This window comes from Ambystoma mexicanum, chromosome 12 (assembly GCF_040938575.1).
Source record: "Ambystoma mexicanum isolate Mex_15411 chromosome 12, UKY_AmexF1_1, whole genome shotgun sequence".
In the NCBI taxonomy this organism is placed as follows: domain Eukaryota; kingdom Metazoa; phylum Chordata; class Amphibia; order Caudata; family Ambystomatidae; genus Ambystoma; species Ambystoma mexicanum.
The window spans coordinates 99646348-99665942 of NC_090936.1; the positions used below are offsets into that span (position 1 = coordinate 99646348).

Here is a 19595-nt window from a genome sequence, read left to right on the forward strand (position 1 = left end):
ACGGACTCATTAGAATTTCTTTGTAAACCACCAGTTACCCCCAACCTCAGACGGACTAAAAAACTGTGGTGATGTTCTAATAAAGTAAGTCAAAGTGCACCTGATTATTTGATACAGAGAGCAAGTTCTGCAAGATCAGTGAAATCAAGGAGTCTACTCTTGCCATTTCCTCTTGGTTAAAGAAATGGCAGAATGGAGGCCCATCCTGGACTCATTTACTCTTGTACCTCGATCTGGAAGATGCTTTTTTCCACATTCTAATTTACCCTAGACGACGCAAGTACCTGTACTTGATGGTAGCGGGGATGACCTTATCAGTTCAAGGTACTACCCTTCGGTTTGAAATCAGCACCCAGAGATTTCACCAAGTGCCTGGCTCCGGTAGCCACGCATCTCTGATCAGGGAGGCTGCACATCTCCATACCTAGATGATTGATTAGTCTGAGCACTTTCTCTGAAAAAAGGGGAGCACCACACAGAGCTTGCAGGAGGATGGTCTGACCTCATTAGGTTTCTCGATAAAATTATGCCAACTCATCAAAGCTTCTGACCAGGAACACTTTTTCTGGCAGCTTGCTTGGACTCTACAACCTTGTCAGCAAAGGCCCTCACACGAGTATATTTGAAACGTAAGATCCAAGGTGCAAACTTTAAAGTTAAGTAAGAGATGACCACTATTCAAGTCTTCAAATCTCTCCTGGGCATACTTGCATCATGCATTCTGCTAGTCCTCAACTGGAAGCTTTTCGGGTGCCCATTGTAGGCTTTTCAGGTGCCCACTGCAGGAGTTTCTGGACGCAAGGTGGCACGAGGTGTCAGGAAACTTGGAAGACAAGATCCACTTGACGTCGTCCTATCACAGGAGCCTCTGATGGTGGCAAACAGAGCAACTTGACAAAGTGTGCCATTTATGTAACCACAACCAGAAGTAAAAGTGACGGCAGACACATCCATGGAATGTTGGAGAGCTGACTTGGGGGAGCTGCAGACAAAGGAGCTATGGTCTTCTGCTGAGAAGAAACTGTACATAAAGGTTCTGGATGTCAGGGTAGTTTTTTGGGCACTTAAGTCTTTCCTGCCCCTTGTCAAAGGAAAGATGGTGAATGTTCTGCGACCACACCACAGGAATGTTATACATCAGGAAAAAGTGGCTTCGCGAACACAATCTATTGAAGCCCCTGCCTCTGTGAAAGTGGACAATGCAGAAAGGGATGTTCCTGGTCGCCTTGCTCCTCACAGGGATCAGCAACTCTATTGCAGACTGTGAGCAGGGTGAAGCAGTCCTGCCATAAGTGGGAGTTGAGTCAACACCATGTGGTCCACATATTTGAACCTTGTGGCGGGTCAAAGGTAGAGTTCTTCGCCAGGTGGCAAATATTCTGATTTGAGTTGTTCACCAGCAGATTACCAGATCCCGGCAACTTTGGGGAGACATTCTCCATCTCATGGGTCCACAAATTTCTATACAAATTTCTGCCTTTCCATCCACCCCCACGGACGGTGAGGATGCAGCTGTGCAGACTCATCCTGATTGCACCGGCATGGTCGAGACAGTACTTAATCTTGCCTTTTTGTTCCTATCCCAAGCACAGCAACATCGGTCTCCTGAAAATCTTCAACCCATTAAAACAGGACAGGGCAAAGTGCTGCATCATGGCCATCCTCCTTCAGCCTCAGTGCTTGGCTCCTGAATATATGGAGTTTTGCCAAGTAAACCTGCCATAAGGGTGCAGACTGATTCTCTCAGTGGCCTTCCAGTGCTACAGCAAGAAAAAGAAAAGACTTACCATCTGGTGTACGAGCCAAAACATCAACCTAATCAGATGCGAAGCATCCCAATTGCTACCGTACCCGTTTCATCTAGCTAAAAGCATCTTGGCCCATTCCCTTGCCAATGTCCAGTTAGCGGCTAGTTCATGGTACACCGAGCTCTGGACTCAAAGTCCTTGTGCTCTACGAGGTTGATCAAGGAGTTCATGAAGGGTCTATTCAGGAAGGTTCCCCTGCTGCACATGGTCGCTCCCTCCTGTGAGCTTAATACGGTCCTTACAAGTTTGATGTGCCAGTCTTTTCAAGTCTATGCACACCGCAGGCATAGTATTTCACCTAAATATTGGCATTGTTAGTCGCAATCAAGTCAGCTTGACGAGTTAGTGAGCTGCAGGCTCTCTGTGCTGGAACCTTTACTGGTGTTCCACAAGGACAGGGGTGTCCACGGAAACTAATCCCAATTTTTATGCCCAAGGTTCCTTTCTTATTCCACCTCAGTGAACCGTTGGTGCTTTCGGTTTTCTTGAATGTACCATCTACCTCAGCCAAAAGGTCACGCAATGCATTTAATTGTCAGAAGGGTGCCTATGTACTACCTGGGCTGCACCGTCATTCCGCCAGTCCAACAGACTTTACATTTTGTTTGGGCCTTGTTCGGGAGGATTCTCAGAAATGTGCTAATTCCCTTCTACCTTAAAGGACCCCCAGCACCGTTGCTGGACTTTAGGACTTTTATTTTTTTATTCTGGAGAGAGTGAGACCTTTTTCCCACTCTTATTTTTCTGTGATTTGAACTCTGTTGCTTTTGGTTTTGTAGTCTGACAAACTCCATAGGCATCACCTTTTTACTTTGTGTCACACAAAGATTGAAATGCCGCCTCTTGGATAACTATTTCCCAGAGCAGTAAAGTGAAATTGACTTTACTTACATTATAACATTCGAGATCTATCACACACTGTCTTCCAATCGGGTGCTGTGCTGGAGGGCTTACTTAGTATCCCCTTTGTCTAGTTTCTCATATAACATTTTTATGTTTCAATTCATGGCTCGTGGCAGTGGTTTACTTTTTCCTACCATTGAGTGTTTTTATTGCGTGCTGCAATTGCAGCTACAGTAAAGCACCCATGGGTGCCCATTTTGTAAAAATGTGCCCCAGTCTTCTTTTTTCGCCTTTTCTTGCTGTAAAGATCCTTCTTGAAATTTACTCTGCGCACCAAATCAGGTTTGGTCCCTTTGCTCCTTTTCTTTCGCGGAGTTCACTGCTGAAGCCCTCCTCTGGCTCCATTGTGTCTTGCAGGGGCAGGAAGTGAGGGAGGTACCTGAAGCTCCCTGTGCTTAATCCCCTTAGTTACAGGAATGCACCCAAAGGTGGTTGGCTGGCTGACTGTCCTTGGAGGACAGCCACCCTGCTGTGTGATTGATAGCTAAACTGCAAATGAATGGGAGAAACCTACATAATAGGTGAGGTATTTTGCTTGGAAGGCAGAGTGGACCACTGGACGAAGGCTGCAACTCCTGGACCGTTGGTTTGTCTGGTGAAGTCCTGCTGCAGTGCTGAAGCTCCGAATTCGCCTCGACTAGAGAAGCCCTGCAAGGACGACTTCTCCCCTTGGGTTGGTGCGACAATCAACCCCAAAGCAAACTTGTCTGGACATACTCTCTGAGCTGGCTGTACTTCCGTTGCGGCTGCAGGAACCGATTGCCAGGGAGAGGAACACCAGACTTGAGTGTCTCGTTTTTAAGTCCGACCCGAGCTCCAGGAAGATCCTCCAGACTCCCATGAAGCAGGACTGACCAAGCCTGAGGCAGCTCAACAGAGTGCTGGACCCCGCATGCGAGGGAAGTCCAGGAAGTGTCCAAGAACCGCAGTGGTGCTATTCACAAGATTCCCTCGAATACAATGCAAAGGCATCTAGAAAATTCATTTTTTAAAAGGGTAAAGGTTTTATTTTTATTATAATGGGTTTTAAGGGGTAGGAAAACAGGAGTTGGGGGAGATCCCCCATGAAACAAATGATTTTTCTCGATGCTTTTGCATTTGATGCTTTTGCATTCAATGCTATCACTATAAACCGTTCAAAAGTTCTTACCTGCTTAAGAATATTTGCTAACCATTATTTTCTCCCTTGAAACTTCTTTGACACCAAACTCAGCATTGCTCTAAATGTGTCAGTAGTATATCCATGACCACAGTGTGCTAGCTATTTAAGTCACCTCGGGGTGTAGGAAGTCTGTGTGCCATCCCCAAAGGATATCTACTGATTTAGTGGTGGAACTGAGAGTGTGCATTTATTGAAGTATATTTGTGGTGTTGCATATTTTGTTCCCTTCTAAAGAAGGCTTTTTCAACTGACTGTTAAATTAATAATTGTTTAATCAAGAAACCTTTAGCCTAAGTGTTTGTTTGAATACCTTCACTGTGAATCCTCATTTTATAACCCTAGAGCTCACATTGTGACCCTTCTTGAGATGAGCCTGGCTGCTCAGTAACTCTACCAACTTGTGTAGTACGTGCTTATACCAAAGGTTAGGTTAAGTATTGCCAAGAGGTCAAGGCTGGTGTAGTCTCCCACAGGGTGCTGCATACAATCTTGCCTAACAGGCCTAATTGGTCTGCAAAGTCTCCTGCCACATACAGACACGAAGGCTGCACCCCGGCAAGCCAAGGGGTCACTCCACAAGTGCTAGATCTTCCACAGCTGCCTTCCTTCCGGATGTGCCACTCCACGACATGTGCAGGGCGGCCACATCGAGAGTCCTGCACATCCTTACGAGGTACTACGGTGTGGTCAGGAGTTGAGGGGTTCAGAAAGGCGGTCCTGCATTACCCATTGGCATGAGGTGAGCCGTTTTTCATTATCTCCTCCCCATCTACAATTGTATTTCTAACTACTTATCAACCAATTCAAAAGCCTGTAATCTATGAAAACTCCACTCCTGTAGAAGTAAAACGTTGGCTAGTTCTCCAGCATTAGTATCGTTTGTGGGTTCATATGCAACCCTCATTGCTGCCCCATCTGAGGCTCAGCATTACATGCTGCCCTTGTGTTAAAGTAATCTGAAGATTGCCTCCAGGGGAGGAGTTAATGGAGAGGGTGCCCATTGGCCGCAGAGCAGATGAACCAAGAATTACTCTGATAGATTACTAAATTGAAGGCAGTTCATTGTTTTTACAACCCACACTGCTATTTATATAGAGGATTCCCAGCCTGACTGGGAATATTCTACAGCACGTGACTATGAAAAATACCAATGCTGGGGAAACTGTCATTACAGGTAAGTAACTTTTTGCATGTCGGATTCTCCATTGAAGTGACTAGAGAGAAGTTGAAAAAAGCTTTCCCAACAAATGGTGCTCTGCATTTACAGATTTCAGAAGACGAGCGATCTTTGGGAGGAGGTGGTGTCCATGAAAAGATATGTTCATTTCAGTAATGTTGTTTCTGATGGACAGTCTTCCTCCAATTCCGCCTCACCCTCACTCCCTTATGCATCTACAAATATGGCATGTGGCTCCCATGGCAATGTGATGAGCCGACCGGAGTTGCCTAGACAATCACAAATGGTTAATCTGTGTATGATCTTGTATTGCCGCTTCACTCTGTGGTGCTAGAAAGCTAGTGTAAGCCTTCTATTTATAATATACAGGATCTGTTCACTTGGGTCTCTGAGTTGATTTTGAACATTTATGATCAATTGGTATCAGAAGATCATTTCAGAAGCATCTGTTAGAATGCTATAAATGAATGTGCTTCCCTCTAATATTAGCATTATTCCATTGCGAACATAGATTTATTTTCTGTATGGTACCATTTGCAGAGATTTCCACTGTTGCAGTGGCTGAAAACCTTAACAAATAATATGCCTACAAACTGAAACGTTCATTCAGGTGAAACGGATGAGCAATGGTAGCTTAAGGGCTCTGAGAACCTTGGGAATCTCCAAAGGGACTGGATGCGCCCCTGTAGAGTACAGTCTACAAAATGTTTCTTCACGCCTCTTGTTGTTAATCATAAAAGGTTATTTTATTGTCTTCACATTCCATTTTTAGTTAAATAATGAGGTGTACAGTGCTTGGCCAATGCATTTCAGACCTGTAGTCCATCTTCAGGGCATCAAGCGGCCAATCGGCTGTAATGAAGTGTGCCTCAATGGGACATGCTCAGAACAACACATAAAGCATAATCTTATCTCACCAGAGAATTAAGGTAAACACTGTATGAGGTATTCCTCTCCCCATCGGAACCGTGCTGTACGGGTTAGTCATTGTAAACATGATTTCATGCTGTTCAGGTGCCCATTTCTTTCCTTTATACGCAGAGAGAGACCCGCAGCAATTCCAATAGAGATTAAAAGCATCGATGACACTTCCAATTTCGATGAATTTCCAGAGTCTGACATTTTACAGCCAGGTAAGACCAATGTCTGTCAGTAACAAAAGGTATCTGTGTGAAGATGTTTGACATGACTAGCCCATGGAGAGAGCTTAAACCGCAACCTGTTTATGACTGCTAGCCATTTTTAATCGGATTCTTTGAAGTGCTTCAACCCTGTGATGATCTTGTACATGCATTTAAATATGTATGCATTGTAACTCTAAGGTTTGGCTCTAGGTTCTTTGTTCATATTATTTCTCTTGCTCTGTAGTCTCGAACTGAACTAGTGCTCATATTGTAACTCTAAAGTTTAGCTCTAGGTTCTTTGTTCATATTATTTCTCTTGCTCTGTAGTCTCGAACTGAACTAGTGCTCATATTGTAACTCTAAAGTTTAGCTCTAGGTTCTTTGTTCATATTATTTCTCTTGCTCTGTAGTCTCGAACTGAACTAGTGCTCATATTGTAACTCTAAGGTTTGGCTCTAGGTTCTTTGTTCATATTATTTCTCTTGCTCTGTAGTCTCGAACTGAACTAGTGCTCATATTGTAACTCTAAAGTTTGGCTCTAGGTTCTTTGTTCATATTATTTCTCTTGCTCTGTAGTCTCGAACTGAACTAGTGCTCATATTGTAACTCTAAAGTTTAGCTCTAGGTTCTTTGTTCATATTATTTCTCTTGCTCTGTAGTCTCGAACTGAACTAGTGCTCATATTGTAACTCTAAAGTTTAGCTCTAGGTTCTTTGTTCATATTATTTCTCTTGCTCTGTAGTCTCGAACAGAACTAGTGCTCATAATGCAAACGTATGCATTCACTTACTGGTTTTTTACGCACCCTGCACTGAACTCTGTATTTCTACTTTATATCTTTCCCACTTATTGTGGCCTTCATTTAGATCACACCAGAAGCCTCCACAAATGTTGGCAATTAGCATAAATTTATTTATTTATTTAATTTATATAGCGCGCAGGCAGCCCAGGGGCATTGTGGCACTGTTACTTGCAAGGAAGACTTAGTTACAATGTGAGCAGGTTGTGCCTTGGGTTACAGTAAGGCAGTGACCTGTGATCAGATATATCACATAATACATCATACAATACAATTACGAGGGCTAGGCCATGTAATTGTTAGATGAACAGGGTCGTTTTCAGGGTTTTCTGAAAGGCGGTCAGTGAGGGTTCAGAGCGCAGGGAGCTAGGGAGAGTGTTCCAGTGTACGGCAGCGAGGTACGGGAAACTGGAGCCCCCTGCTCTGGTCCTTTTTACCCTGGGTAAAGTTGAATTTGATTAGCCCGATCTTCTTTCGCCTGCTCATATGCCATCAGGGAAACTGTGGCTTGCTCCCTTGACCCTGAGACTGCATTACCATGGTCCCTCCTGCTCATTACCTCTGCATCCACATGCTCCCTAAAGCCAGATATATCCCATGAGGGAATGCAGGCACGTGTCTGCTGTGGGTCTTCCCACTGTGCAAGGAGCAAACGATCAGTTTGGTTAGGGCTAGGAGCAAAGCATTCCTAATGATGACGTCTGTCCATAGAACATCTAGTGGATCAGCTGTTAGTGGGTCGCCCATATTAAAGGAGGCACCGGAAGTCACCTTCTGGCATTAGATGAGACTGGCCATGCCATTGATACTCTTTTTACACCTTGGTGGGCCGGCAAATGGTTCATTGCCCGCAGTGATCTATTACCAGCATTTAGAGTTGCCAGATTGTCATCTGTTATGTTTGAATATTTTAATGGCATCAGATGCATAGTCTAATAGTTCTTGCAACACTGGAACTATGGTTAATGTGCTCCCAACAGCCGCTATAGCACTGCAATACCTCATGACCAGTCAAGTGACTGTCTTTAAAATTAAAATGTATTTACCTCTGTCGAGAATTAAAACTACTTTATTCCCAGAAAACTACTTTTGCTGTCAACTTCCGAGAGCAGGGTGTGAAATACCCCAACCTTAGCTCATTTGGAACATTGCCTACAGCTTTTAACAGTGAAACCCTTTTGCTAAAAAAAATGTTTAAAAAAAAAGTTTGGAATAAACTACAATTTCTCTTATGGTTTATTTGTAGTCCTAATGTTTTCGTTTCAACTCGTGTAAAAGTGATCTACAGTGGGTTTTTGCATGCAGAACTTATATTTGCATGCAGAACTTATATTTGCTTGTAATGTTTTTTCGTGACGCCTTCTAATTGTTTTCGTTTCTTTAGTGCCAAACATAACGGAGCCAGACTACAAATCCAAAGACTGGGTTTTTCTCAATTACACTTACAAGAGGTTTGAAGGGCTGACGCAGCGGGGGTCAATCCCCTCCTACATGAAAGCTGGCAAGTTGTGAGAGTGTCACAAAAGGAAGCAACTAAACCCAAGAACTACTAAAAACACTCTCAGGTAGCTGTGGCCAGGCCTGCGTGGCAACAATTATGAATTCAAATAGACACTGTGTGATGTGCACACCGACGCGGAAGAGGAAATTCTACAGGATTAGGATTTCTTTGACTACTACAGGAATTAGTTGGCAGAGCCAGCTGGCTTTTTTAAAAAGAATATTTTTTGTTAATTTTAATATACAAAGGTACTGGAATAAATGCGTACAAATCACAAAACTCCCTTTCTACTTGCACTGCCGTATGTGAATGAGGGGGTCGTTGTGTTTTGGTGTACTGTGGCATTCTGGGTACTGTCACTTTTCTTAGTAATCCAGGAGAATCACACTGGTCTGCATGGGGGAGCGGCAAGCTGTCGATCAGTAAATTGTGTATCATTGAAAGGGAAATTGAATTCCTTGTGGGCAACTGGTGTTTTTGATCATGAGGTATATGAAAAGGTCAACTCTGGTAACCAGTTTACCACACAAATGCACTGGAAGGTATTTTTAAAGTGTAAAATTCAGTGTCCCCCTCCCCCCCCCCCCCCAAATTGTCAACTCTCGTTATTGTGCGCAGCCTCTCGGAGCAGCTTTGTTGTGTACTGTCGGATATGGCATTGCAAAATGTATGTAGGCACTGCCCAACACAGAATTGTTTTCAATCTAATCTCATTTTGTCATTCCTCAATTGCTGGATTCTTTAGGCTGGGATTCCCATGGTTTCTAGAATTAAGGGTGATGCCCCAAACACTGGGATTGCGAATTCAAACCCATTAGTGGTGTGATGTCCATCATATGATTTCAGTTTATTTTAACAGATTGCCAGTGATGATTACCGATGGCAAAACAACTTAAGGCTGCAAAAAAAAAGAACGAATTTATTTTTGTATTTTGCGATTTGATTATAATTGTGGTTATATCGGCAAATGTGTAATCGGATCGCTCCTTGCTGATGCGACTTTCCTCTATTCAACCATTCCACTGGAAAATGAGCACTACTTGCAGTTAGACAAGACCGGAAATTCATGCTGCAGCAGTGACTGATATGTTGCAACCAAAGTAGTTCTGTCCAGAAGAACAATTGTTTTGAAATGTCATTGTATGTAATGGCTGGCTTGCGTGTGGTATTGCTGCAAGATGCAAATATGCATTCGACCAAGTAATGATTATTGCAGCTTGTCTTTTTTTTTTTCTTGGTTTGACATTTTAGGATTATTCCAGTGGAATGTGGCTCATCAGCATACTATGGGGTCTAATTAAACTATTGAGCCAATGGAAGTGGTGATAGGTTTTTGGACATTGAATCAACTTTCTCCATCACTTTGCTTCCTTTTTACTTTGTATGTGTTCCACTTTGCTGAGTTGCTTTATATACTGTACCTTTTTCAGTCCACCCCATCTGACTTTGGCTCCTTTAAAAAAAATAACAGTTGGGTTACTGGCCTTGTGTGACCTATGATTGTTGATTGAGACTCTGAATATGAACTCTAACTTCAGTCATTCAAAGCATGACTCGCAAACATGCGCTTAGAATGAAAGGGTAGTTAATAGCGTAAACCTCCTGTAAATCTACTAAAAAGTAGTCCATGGTTGGTGCTTGTCTTTATAGATTTGTCCTGATCCTTGTCCTTCATAGTTCTATAGTTCTCATTCAGCTCTCACAAGTTGGGCTGTTTTTTGCAGGATGAAAATGGGGACCTAGTCATGAATTCCAAAATGTACTAAATCTGTTTAATGGCCCATTCCACCTCCTGTAGGTAGCCCCTCTCCCCCCCCCCTCTCCCCACCGAGGCCAATAAAAGCATCTAGTCTGCACCCACTGCCTTTAAATAAAATTAGACTGCCACATATTTTCTTTTTCTCCTAAATTTGTTTTAATATGTGAAATTCTACATCATTTACATTTTCGCTTCTGTTATACACCGTGCTTAAATCTAACGTTTTTCTGTAGACCAGTTTTTAGTTTTAATGTTTGCAAGAATATTCCCTTACCTGAATTCGTGTTTTTTGCAGGCAGGCAGTTTTTAAACTTTTTAGCACCTCCCGATTTTCTGTTTCTATTTTTCCAAAGTTAGTCTTTTTTTAAAACAATTGTGTTCATCCTTCTTCTGAAGAGTCCTTGCTTTAAAGATGCCTGGCAACTGAAAGATATATTCTATATACAATCACCCAGACTAAACTGTGGACACTGCTTCCAAATAGAAGACTTGACCTCTATCACTGGTTAGAATTCCTCCAGATTGGCGCCTCCAAAGGTTTGTGTGGAGCAGGAATGTACAATGAGTCCCAGTTTGTAAGATTTGCTAGTGATTATTATAGAAGATGTTTTTCGTTGTAAACTAGATATGTGATGGCATGAAGATCTAAAAACTTTCCAGGCTGATTTCTAATCCCTTCGTATCGAGAGGTCGATGTCACTGTGGGCCCGCTCTTCGTGGGAATTTTTGACCTTGTGTTTAGCTTTTATTCAGAAACCTAGCAACATTGTTGGACTCTGCTTTGTTCTGGGTGGGACGTCTGTTCCCAGGCTCGGGTGGGCAATTCCTGTAAAAGGAAAATTATGTTATTCATTAATCTTTGGGACCCCGTTTCTGTTCCTGATAGGCCACCATTTGAAGAATGAATAGTGGCAGCCCATTTATTGGAAAGCCTTTAATTACTCCTAGAATTTCAGGTCTCCTTAGAGGTTAAGAACTATGCGGACAGCAGTATCTATCATATTTCGTGCACACCCCCCTGCGTCAATGTTTACGGCCTTCTCTAGGCACAAGCTGTCGAAGTTCAAGCAATAAACAATATTTCGGACTAATGGATTCTGGCAGGAATTGAGGTCACGGAATGCAGTTCCTCAATTTTCCCATTTCAATAAGCTTAACTTCCTCCAGCTTTCTTGTAGCAGGTATTTTACATCATGGCAGCCTCTCGGTGAAAAAGACTAAATGCCGGGATAGAATCTGCCCAATAATATATCTGTATATATGCTAAGCTATTTATCGATAGGGAATGAAATAACTACCATCGAAAAAAATTACTTTAGGGTGGCACACATCTGTCTAACTTAACCAGTATTTATTGGAAGAATGACACTTCATGTCCCAGCAAGATATCTTGAGACTTTGCTCAGTTCAGTTTGCATTATTAAAATTCCGATATCAGTTTAATGTGATATTCTTTAAGGCCAGGTAGGGCTTTAATGTTTTATGCAAAATTTGTGGCATTTGCAGTGCACCTCTTAAAAGAGCGTTTGGTGCCTACAGCTCAGAGGATACGCTTCTTACAGTTCTATTCTGCGTTCAGGCATACAGATGAGGAAGAGGCCCTGATTCGCTGGAGGCATGGTGTAAAATACCTCCTCCCAAAGTAATGGATTTACCCATCTTCTCTATACTTGCAATGCCTCGTATCTTCAGGATGCTCAGGCATAGCAAGACTCATTCAACAACGATAGCCAAACTTGTGACCAAAAAATATGCATTACATCATCATCAAAGTCACTGTTACTTCCAGTCATTGTGAAGAAATCTCCAGATCTATTTGAGATGTAAAGCGCTTATTCCCCAACTTGCATTGCTGAACCTTTGGCACTTACCTAATTGGTGGTGCTTGCAAATTTAATGTTTGTATTTAATACAAATTTCAAGGAAGGATTTTATATTCTTCATGATCAGGTGGATGCTGTCTTTGCTGTAGAAAGTGATGTAGTTAATTGTTCTCTTTTTATTTATTTTTAACTTTAGATAAACCTTGTATGTAAATGTCAACACTGTTTCCCATGTTAATTATTAATTTCTTCCCTTAGTCTATTGTTCAGTGACGTCTTTGCTTCTGTTTCACACTGTTTTAATGTGTTTACTGTAAAGGTAATTGACATTAGGGTTGTCTCTTTTGGTTGCACTGCACTCCATTGTGTTAAGGGTGCCCTTTTTGCTTATCTGAATTGTTTTTGGTTGCACGTTGTCAAACTTTCATGTCAACTGATCTGCGGCTCTACCATTACACCGCCCAGACTTCCCTTTGGGAGAGTATGCACCACACTCTTGATATTTAAATAATGTTGCTCTTTTACCTCCATACTACCAAGCCACTCAGAAAATACCAACAACTTTGACAGGTTGTTTTTAAAATTATATTGCTAAAGGCGTGTAAAGTTATTTCTGTTAATTAAAATGGCTAATTTATTCTAGTATACAGAATTGCAGGTATGTTAATCTGTTTCTACCAGCATGCTATGCATGTTCCCCCATCTAGTGGTTGGTCCTCAGGAGTACAAGTTGTTTACTTCCAAAGTAAACATTGGTGTTTACAAGGGTGTTCCCGTCATACTAACCCTTTGCTGTACGTACAGGTCCCACCATGACCCTCAATGGCTGTGCCCTAAGATAATTATTTTTCTGCTGTCGGATGGTCATAGGAGCGAGAGCAGTGATTGAAAAGGAGGACAATTGAAGAAAGTCAACATAAACGAGGTGGACTGTCCCAACATCTTTTGATACTGATTAATCAAAAGCGACACTTTAAGTTTCCTGGCCATTTCTGACGTCCACATTTAGTGTTTGGAACAAGTCCTCGGAGAATGTCTTTTTCACATTACATTGTGCTTTTTTGCATGTGCTCACCTGTTCCAACACCTTTTATGTGTTGCCGCTAGTATAATGCCAAAGTCCCCTTTGTTGGACACCCATTTGGTGTGTAATCAGTGCCTTGCCTGAGATCTTTTGAAGAGGGGTTAACCTGACCCTGAAACCCTGCAGGCTTCCCTCTGAAAACAAAGGAAGCATGAAATGCTTCCAGCCAGCTGCTGCTTTTCTAGGAAGTGCCACTTAGTGTTAGCTTTGGTGCTTTCCCTGGCATGCAGGAGGCTAGGCAGGGTAACATCTCTCACACGACTTTGATGCCAATCAAAGCAGTGACGAAAAGCCAACTCAAGAAACATGGTGCTAACCCCATAATGCTTACAAAAGCACGTACACCATGAAGCAAGTTGCACCCAGACATCAAACGGCAAGGTTAATGATGCACAGACCATGCTGTCCGGCACCGTGGCCACTATTTTCAGTGGTCTACCACACGCCCAAAACCATCACCATCCTTCGACCTTGCATATTTTCCTCTTAGAAAACAAAGTCAAACATCCATATCTAAACTTTCTAGCTCCCCAAGTCAAAAAGACGAAAAAGAACCAGACTTCATAGTTAAGAGAAAGTTGGAGGAAGAGTATGAGGAACAGCCAATTGCACAGCTGGCAGGATGTCTGGCAAAGGCCATATCGAGCATGTGCCTTCTTATGAGAGAAAAGGGGGGGGGAACTACCATGAGGGCTTTGGGGGCCACCTCTTCAAAGGTGGTGATCGTAGAGTATGACCAACTGTTCGGGAATAAGAGGTGTTCTACCCTAAGAAGGAAGATGTCCATAGGGACCCACAGGAGTTCCCATCAGGGTAAAGACTAGGACATGGACTCCCCAGTCCAGACAAAGCCACCTGTGTCTACATTGCCAACAGATGATCACATTACAGTTAATTTCTAAATTTCATGTTAATCGATTGAACTGGCAGGTTTTTTTTCAAAGGCATGACTCTTGAGCTGTGAATTCTTTGCATACACTTGATGTGCATATAGCAGCTATGTTCTACATGAATCATACCAAACGGCCACGTAAAGCAAGCCAGTTTTTCAATTCTTTTGTAGCAGAACAAGAAGGCATTTCTTTATCTAAATCCATTATTGCCAAATGGATTGTGAGGTGCATACAAGAGAACTACACACTTGCACTAACCCGGAGGTACTCTGCATGTGGAACAGGAGCAACACTTTCTTTGCAAGGAGTTTTCCTTGCAGCAGTATTTGTAAAGCTGCAATATGAATTTCAGTGTACACACATTTACAAAACACTACTGCATTGCTACACAAACAGATTTTCAGGTGGACTAGGTGTGCAGCTCAACTTTTTGTAAAACAATGTTTTGCTACAGCTCCAGCATGAGCATCACCACAAATATAAAACCATTTTCTCTAATCTATTCACAGTATGCAAGTCTAAATGGGTTTAAAAGACCAGGCCACAGTTACTTAACAAGTAATTGTCTTTCTGGTGCTTGTTTTTACTTGGAGTTGCATGCGCCCACACACCCACTTTTTAGACAATCCAGGCATACCAAAAACTAGCATCTCAGACCACCACAAGTACATAGAACAATCGGAGGGTGTAGACATTGAGAGGGCATGGTGGGTACCTAGACACAGTAGAGCGCTAGTATGACGGGAACAACCCTGACTACATGTACTTGAATTTGGAATACAGATGGTGGAATATGCATAGCATGTGGCTAAACCGATACAAGCACCAGAAAGATCAATGCTGGATAAATGTGCGTTATATGTGTGTGTAGTTCACTGCAGAGTGATAACCACACTCGCTCCCTTCCTACTTACCCCAGCGAGTTAGGAAATAGATTTGTTCCAATGCAATTAGTTTATTCTCATCCTGCCTGATTTAAAGCCACCTATGCTGCATTTTTTGATCAGATTTAAGATTTAGAAACTAATGTGGACTAGTAAACCTTATCTATTCTACTACTCATTTCTGGTTTTGGCAAACTATTATATGCCAACGTTTTGGGGAATAACTGACTAGATAACCATTGATGAATACTGAGAAGCTTTTATAGAACTGCAGAATTAACCAGGTTGATGACATGGTCATGCACTCCATTGTGTAATTGTTTATTTTGTGTTCTTCTGTCATGATGAAGAATGAGTCCTTTGGTGGGTAACGGTATAGTTGGTTTCCTAGCAAATACAACATGTGTAAGATCAATGTTACACTGTCCTTATTGATTCACTGTCTATTTTAGGTTAGTTTTAGGGATTTGCATTGCATGCGCATGCTACAACATGGCCCCAAGGATCTTTGAAACATCCATAATCCAATGAGGATATTTGTAACAGGTGACCAAACTGCTCCCTGCAAGATCATGCTTTAGCTTTTTGTGAACCCTAATCCTCAAGTGCCCAAAACAATATCTAAGGCTAGTTAATTCCTTATACCAATGGTTTTTCCACCCATACCTCTGTGTTCAGTGTGAATGATGTTGTCTTTTTATGAATGCTATTACAACTTGCTTTGTTTAATGCTCTCATCAAATGAAGTTACTTTTAAAAACATGATAGGATGACACTAAAAAGTAATGGCAATTTACATTCTGGTTTGTATCCTAATAGTTTTTCTAAAATCCCTAAACCTTTGTCCTTCTGGTACCTGAAACCGACAAACCTTTAAAGTACATTTTGCTTTATTTGACACCAACCTGACTCGAATATTGTAAAAAGCTTTGGTACTACATGTAGGTTACTGATCTCCTGGTTATTTGGAAGCTCCATAAGCATGTCAAATTGGTTTTAAGGAAGTGGAAGTCTTGGAAATGGCCAACCCAGTTTGGCCTATTTATAAGGCGTTTATACTTTAAATCACTTTGATTTAGATATCTGAGCATACTAATTCCAGAAGTAATTTACCTATATCCCTCCCCTGACTCTAGTAACAATGGTAAACCTATTGACCTGTAATTATACAAAATAATTGCATATTAAACAGGTCTTTAAAAAATAGTACAAAAGATGAACTCCCCATTTTGAACACTAACATTTTTCTTTTGCGTTCAAATATGTTTGACAACAGATGCTTAAATGCCATATCAGACCGCTCCCTCATGAGACTGCTGTGTCACTCCTTTGCCTTAATTCCACAAAAGCATTATTTGTTTCTAAGATCAGTCAAAGTGGGAAAATGGGACATAAAGGGTGAAGACTCTGCCATCCTTCAATTCCTTTACACATCAGTTTTTGTACACTGGATTCTTATACAGTTCAAATGCTACATGGAATAGCGTGACTGTGCTTCTCATGTGAAAAGTATAGCTTATTTCTTTGTGCATGTAATTTGCTGCTGTTTGTGTAAATGCTTTAATTTTTTCATACTTTATTTTCATTATGAGTACCAAAGATATTAGATGGATGTATGTGTGTTGTAATCATAGGAAGTGTGGCTTTTCTGCAACATATTTAATTGGTTACATATTTTGGTAGGTTGAAAATGTGGGATTCTGTACACAAATAATGAAACGTTTTATGACATGCAGGTTAATTTATTCTGGGAAAATATTTTTCAAACGCATCCGTATGGATGTGTACAGGAAAGGCATGCTGGATGAAGTGGTTGATGAAAAGGGAAAAGTATACAAAATAATATAGCTAGCAAATACATTGAATCCTGTTACACTTAAGGAATATTTGCACTGTTAATTTTCCTTGCTTTATGCTTGGGCAGATTGTTGCTCTTAGATTGTTTATTGCAAACCTCAATTACTGTAATATATAAATGATAATACATTATGTAATCGGAGAGAACTGTGATGTTATTTTCATTGCCCAATGACACTGAAGTACTCAAACCTTCTTGATCTCTTGTCACTACTCCAATGTAAACTGCTAGCATTTGGATCCCCACTGATGCATCATTTTCTTTTGTGCTGTGTTGGCTGATTTATATATTTTTGAAACGTGCACTGTTCAGTAGGGATATTGTATTTGCATGTTGAAGTTAAATGATGCCTTAAGCACACTTGCTTTTATGCTAGTCTTTCCTTTTAATTTTTTAAGTACAAAGTATCAGATTGAGGGCTAACTATACACTTTTTACATTGTTGTCACTATTTTAGATTTCCAATCTTCATGGAGGATTTTAGCAAACTTAATTCAAGTCCTATTCATCATTAACTTCGGCCACTGGAATCTTTATGCAATAAAGTAGCTGAAAAGCGTGTGAGGACAACCTCAGTCCATGCACAGAAAACCATTTAGTATGCAAACTTCAAAGAAGTCGCAGTATATTGCAGCATCTATAAACTCAAATGAAGTGGCAGCCAAAATAATTATCTGATTTGCTAAAATCTCAGGCACTTCACTCTTTTGAAGTAATGTTTATCGGAATATTTCTGAAGGGAACAGTTTTAGTCGTAGTTTTAGAAGGAAATGGAAACAAGAACACAGGCTCCGAGTTTAGTATAGTCTTCCTTTTGCCTCAAAGGTTTTCCAAACTCCATTTATACATATTCATTTGAAAAGATATGAACTTCCCTGTTCCTGGTCTGCTAGACTAGCGGGCACTGGTGTTTTATGTATATTTGGTCGCATTTTTTTTTTTTTTTTTGTGCCTCATAAACATCTTTCATAAAATGCTAGATCATAAACAATTTAAAGCAATACTAAGTATCTTTTTGATATTTGTTTTGTAATCCTGCACAGTGGCGGTGTTCAATGACACCCACTGAACAAATAAACGTTCTCTGACATAATGCAGATTTTCAGTCTACATTCCTTATGCTAGAACTTAAAGCAAAGCTGTGTTCTATAAATCCCCTTTTTCGGGATTTGTGTAATCCTTTTACGCAGTGTTAGTGAAAATTTAACTACATTTGAAATGTAGCCTTTGCACAGATCCTAATGCCTCTGGTTACAAGTTTATCAAGTACTGTTCTTATATCTGCTGTTTTATTGGCTAGTTTGAATTGGATTACATGTTTATAGTCACTAGTGGCCTATTTGAAGTTAAATGTGTAAAGCTCTTCTGAGACGAGTTTGGCTTTCTACGTATGATGACCATGTATATTGTCCCTTTAACAAAAAAGTGGAAAGACCTCTAAATCGAAGAGGAAATCTTGGTTGGACAAAATTCTCTCAGTTCCGTTGGCTTGAACATCAATAGTGGTATAAAAAAAAACTCAAAAGGGGCATTGTTCAATCCAATGTGTTTTTTTTTTTTTTTTTTTTTTTTTTTTGTCGTCCATTGAAAGACTGGGTTCTAAAAGTAATACTGCTACAATAAGAGTTGTTAACCTATGAATTCCATTGACCATCTACTTTCTCTCCTAAACGTTTTGTCATTGCCTTGTTTTGATGTGTGCAATCATTATACTTTGACACCTTTCTTTTTTACATGCTATCTGCAGACCATTGCAAATACATTGTTTTACACAAGGCAAACCGTTAATTCTTGATATCAATGTTTCATTGTAAATTGTTTCATTTGTTTTTGTCACTGTAATAAAAACCTTTGTTTACAAAAAGTCATTGACGTGTCCATTTGCTGTTTTGTTAGGCAGAGTCCCACCTAAATCCTTCCATGCCTACGTTTTCTAGTTTGTTGCACTAACGTACCCGGTCGCTTGCAGTCCTCATGTTGCAGCCTTTGTTTTTTTTCCCCATTCCTTTATTTTCTTTGTTTTCACCACCAATGTTTTCCCCCTCATGTTAGCAAAGACAAATTGGCTGAAGACGGTAACGCAACTATCAAGTTTTCTTCCACACCAAGGTTAGTCTGCCTGCGCCCACATCAGGTGCCCAGCACTGCCTCCATGTTGACTTGTATCTGCTAGGTATGAAGAGCGGATACATCAAAGTGTGCATGGAGCAAGAAGGCGATATTTGTTGCTCTCTTCATAGTTAGTTTCTTACCTCTGTGACCTCAAAGTAAACATCCTGTGGCATGACAATGTGTGCAGCGATGTACGAGTTGCTTTTTCATGGGAGTTCCCCTCCTTTAACATATTAAAAGAGCTATAAATCTTTTATGAATTCATAGTAAGTTTGAACAAATAATATGGTAAATTTGAGTCGAATATATCTAATATGTACTCTTTGGTCATATGTTTTTGAGCAAGCCACATTAGGGCTCATTACAAGTTTGGTCATATCCCGCCGCTAAATCAGACTGGATACCACCAAACTATAACTATACCAAACTATATTACTGATACCACCACTTGGTCCGGCGGTATTCCCTCGATTACAAGTGACAGTGCTGGTCCCCATTAATTTTGAGTCCATAGGACTCTATGGGCCAATTTTCTGGAATAACCATGGCAGTAATTTGGGCGCCTGTAATTCCAGCAAAATAGTGTGGGAAGTTGGTGGATTTACCTCCAGCTGTGAGCTTGTGGTGAATATTCCATCTTTTTGGCCAACTCTGAGTTGGCCGGTGCGGTAATGTGCTAGTATTCATGAATACTGGCACGTTATTACT

The 19595-nt window shown here is 41.0% G+C and overlaps 1 protein-coding gene across 2 annotated transcripts in view; it reads left to right on the plus strand.

Moving 5' to 3' along the window:
* STK38L (serine/threonine kinase 38 like) overlaps positions 1–18643 on the plus strand; it is a 419201-nt gene extending 400558 nt beyond the window's left edge. For both annotated transcript variants that reach the window (XM_069628096.1, XM_069628095.1), the window contains exons 13-14: positions 6092–6183; positions 8358–18643. In XM_069628096.1, coding sequence (XP_069484197.1) covers positions 6092–6183; positions 8358–8485 — 220 coding nt within the window. In that variant the 3' untranslated portion in view covers positions 8486–18643. The remainder of the gene's footprint in view (positions 1–6091; positions 6184–8357) is intronic.
* Positions 18644–19595: the final 952 nt, after the last annotated feature.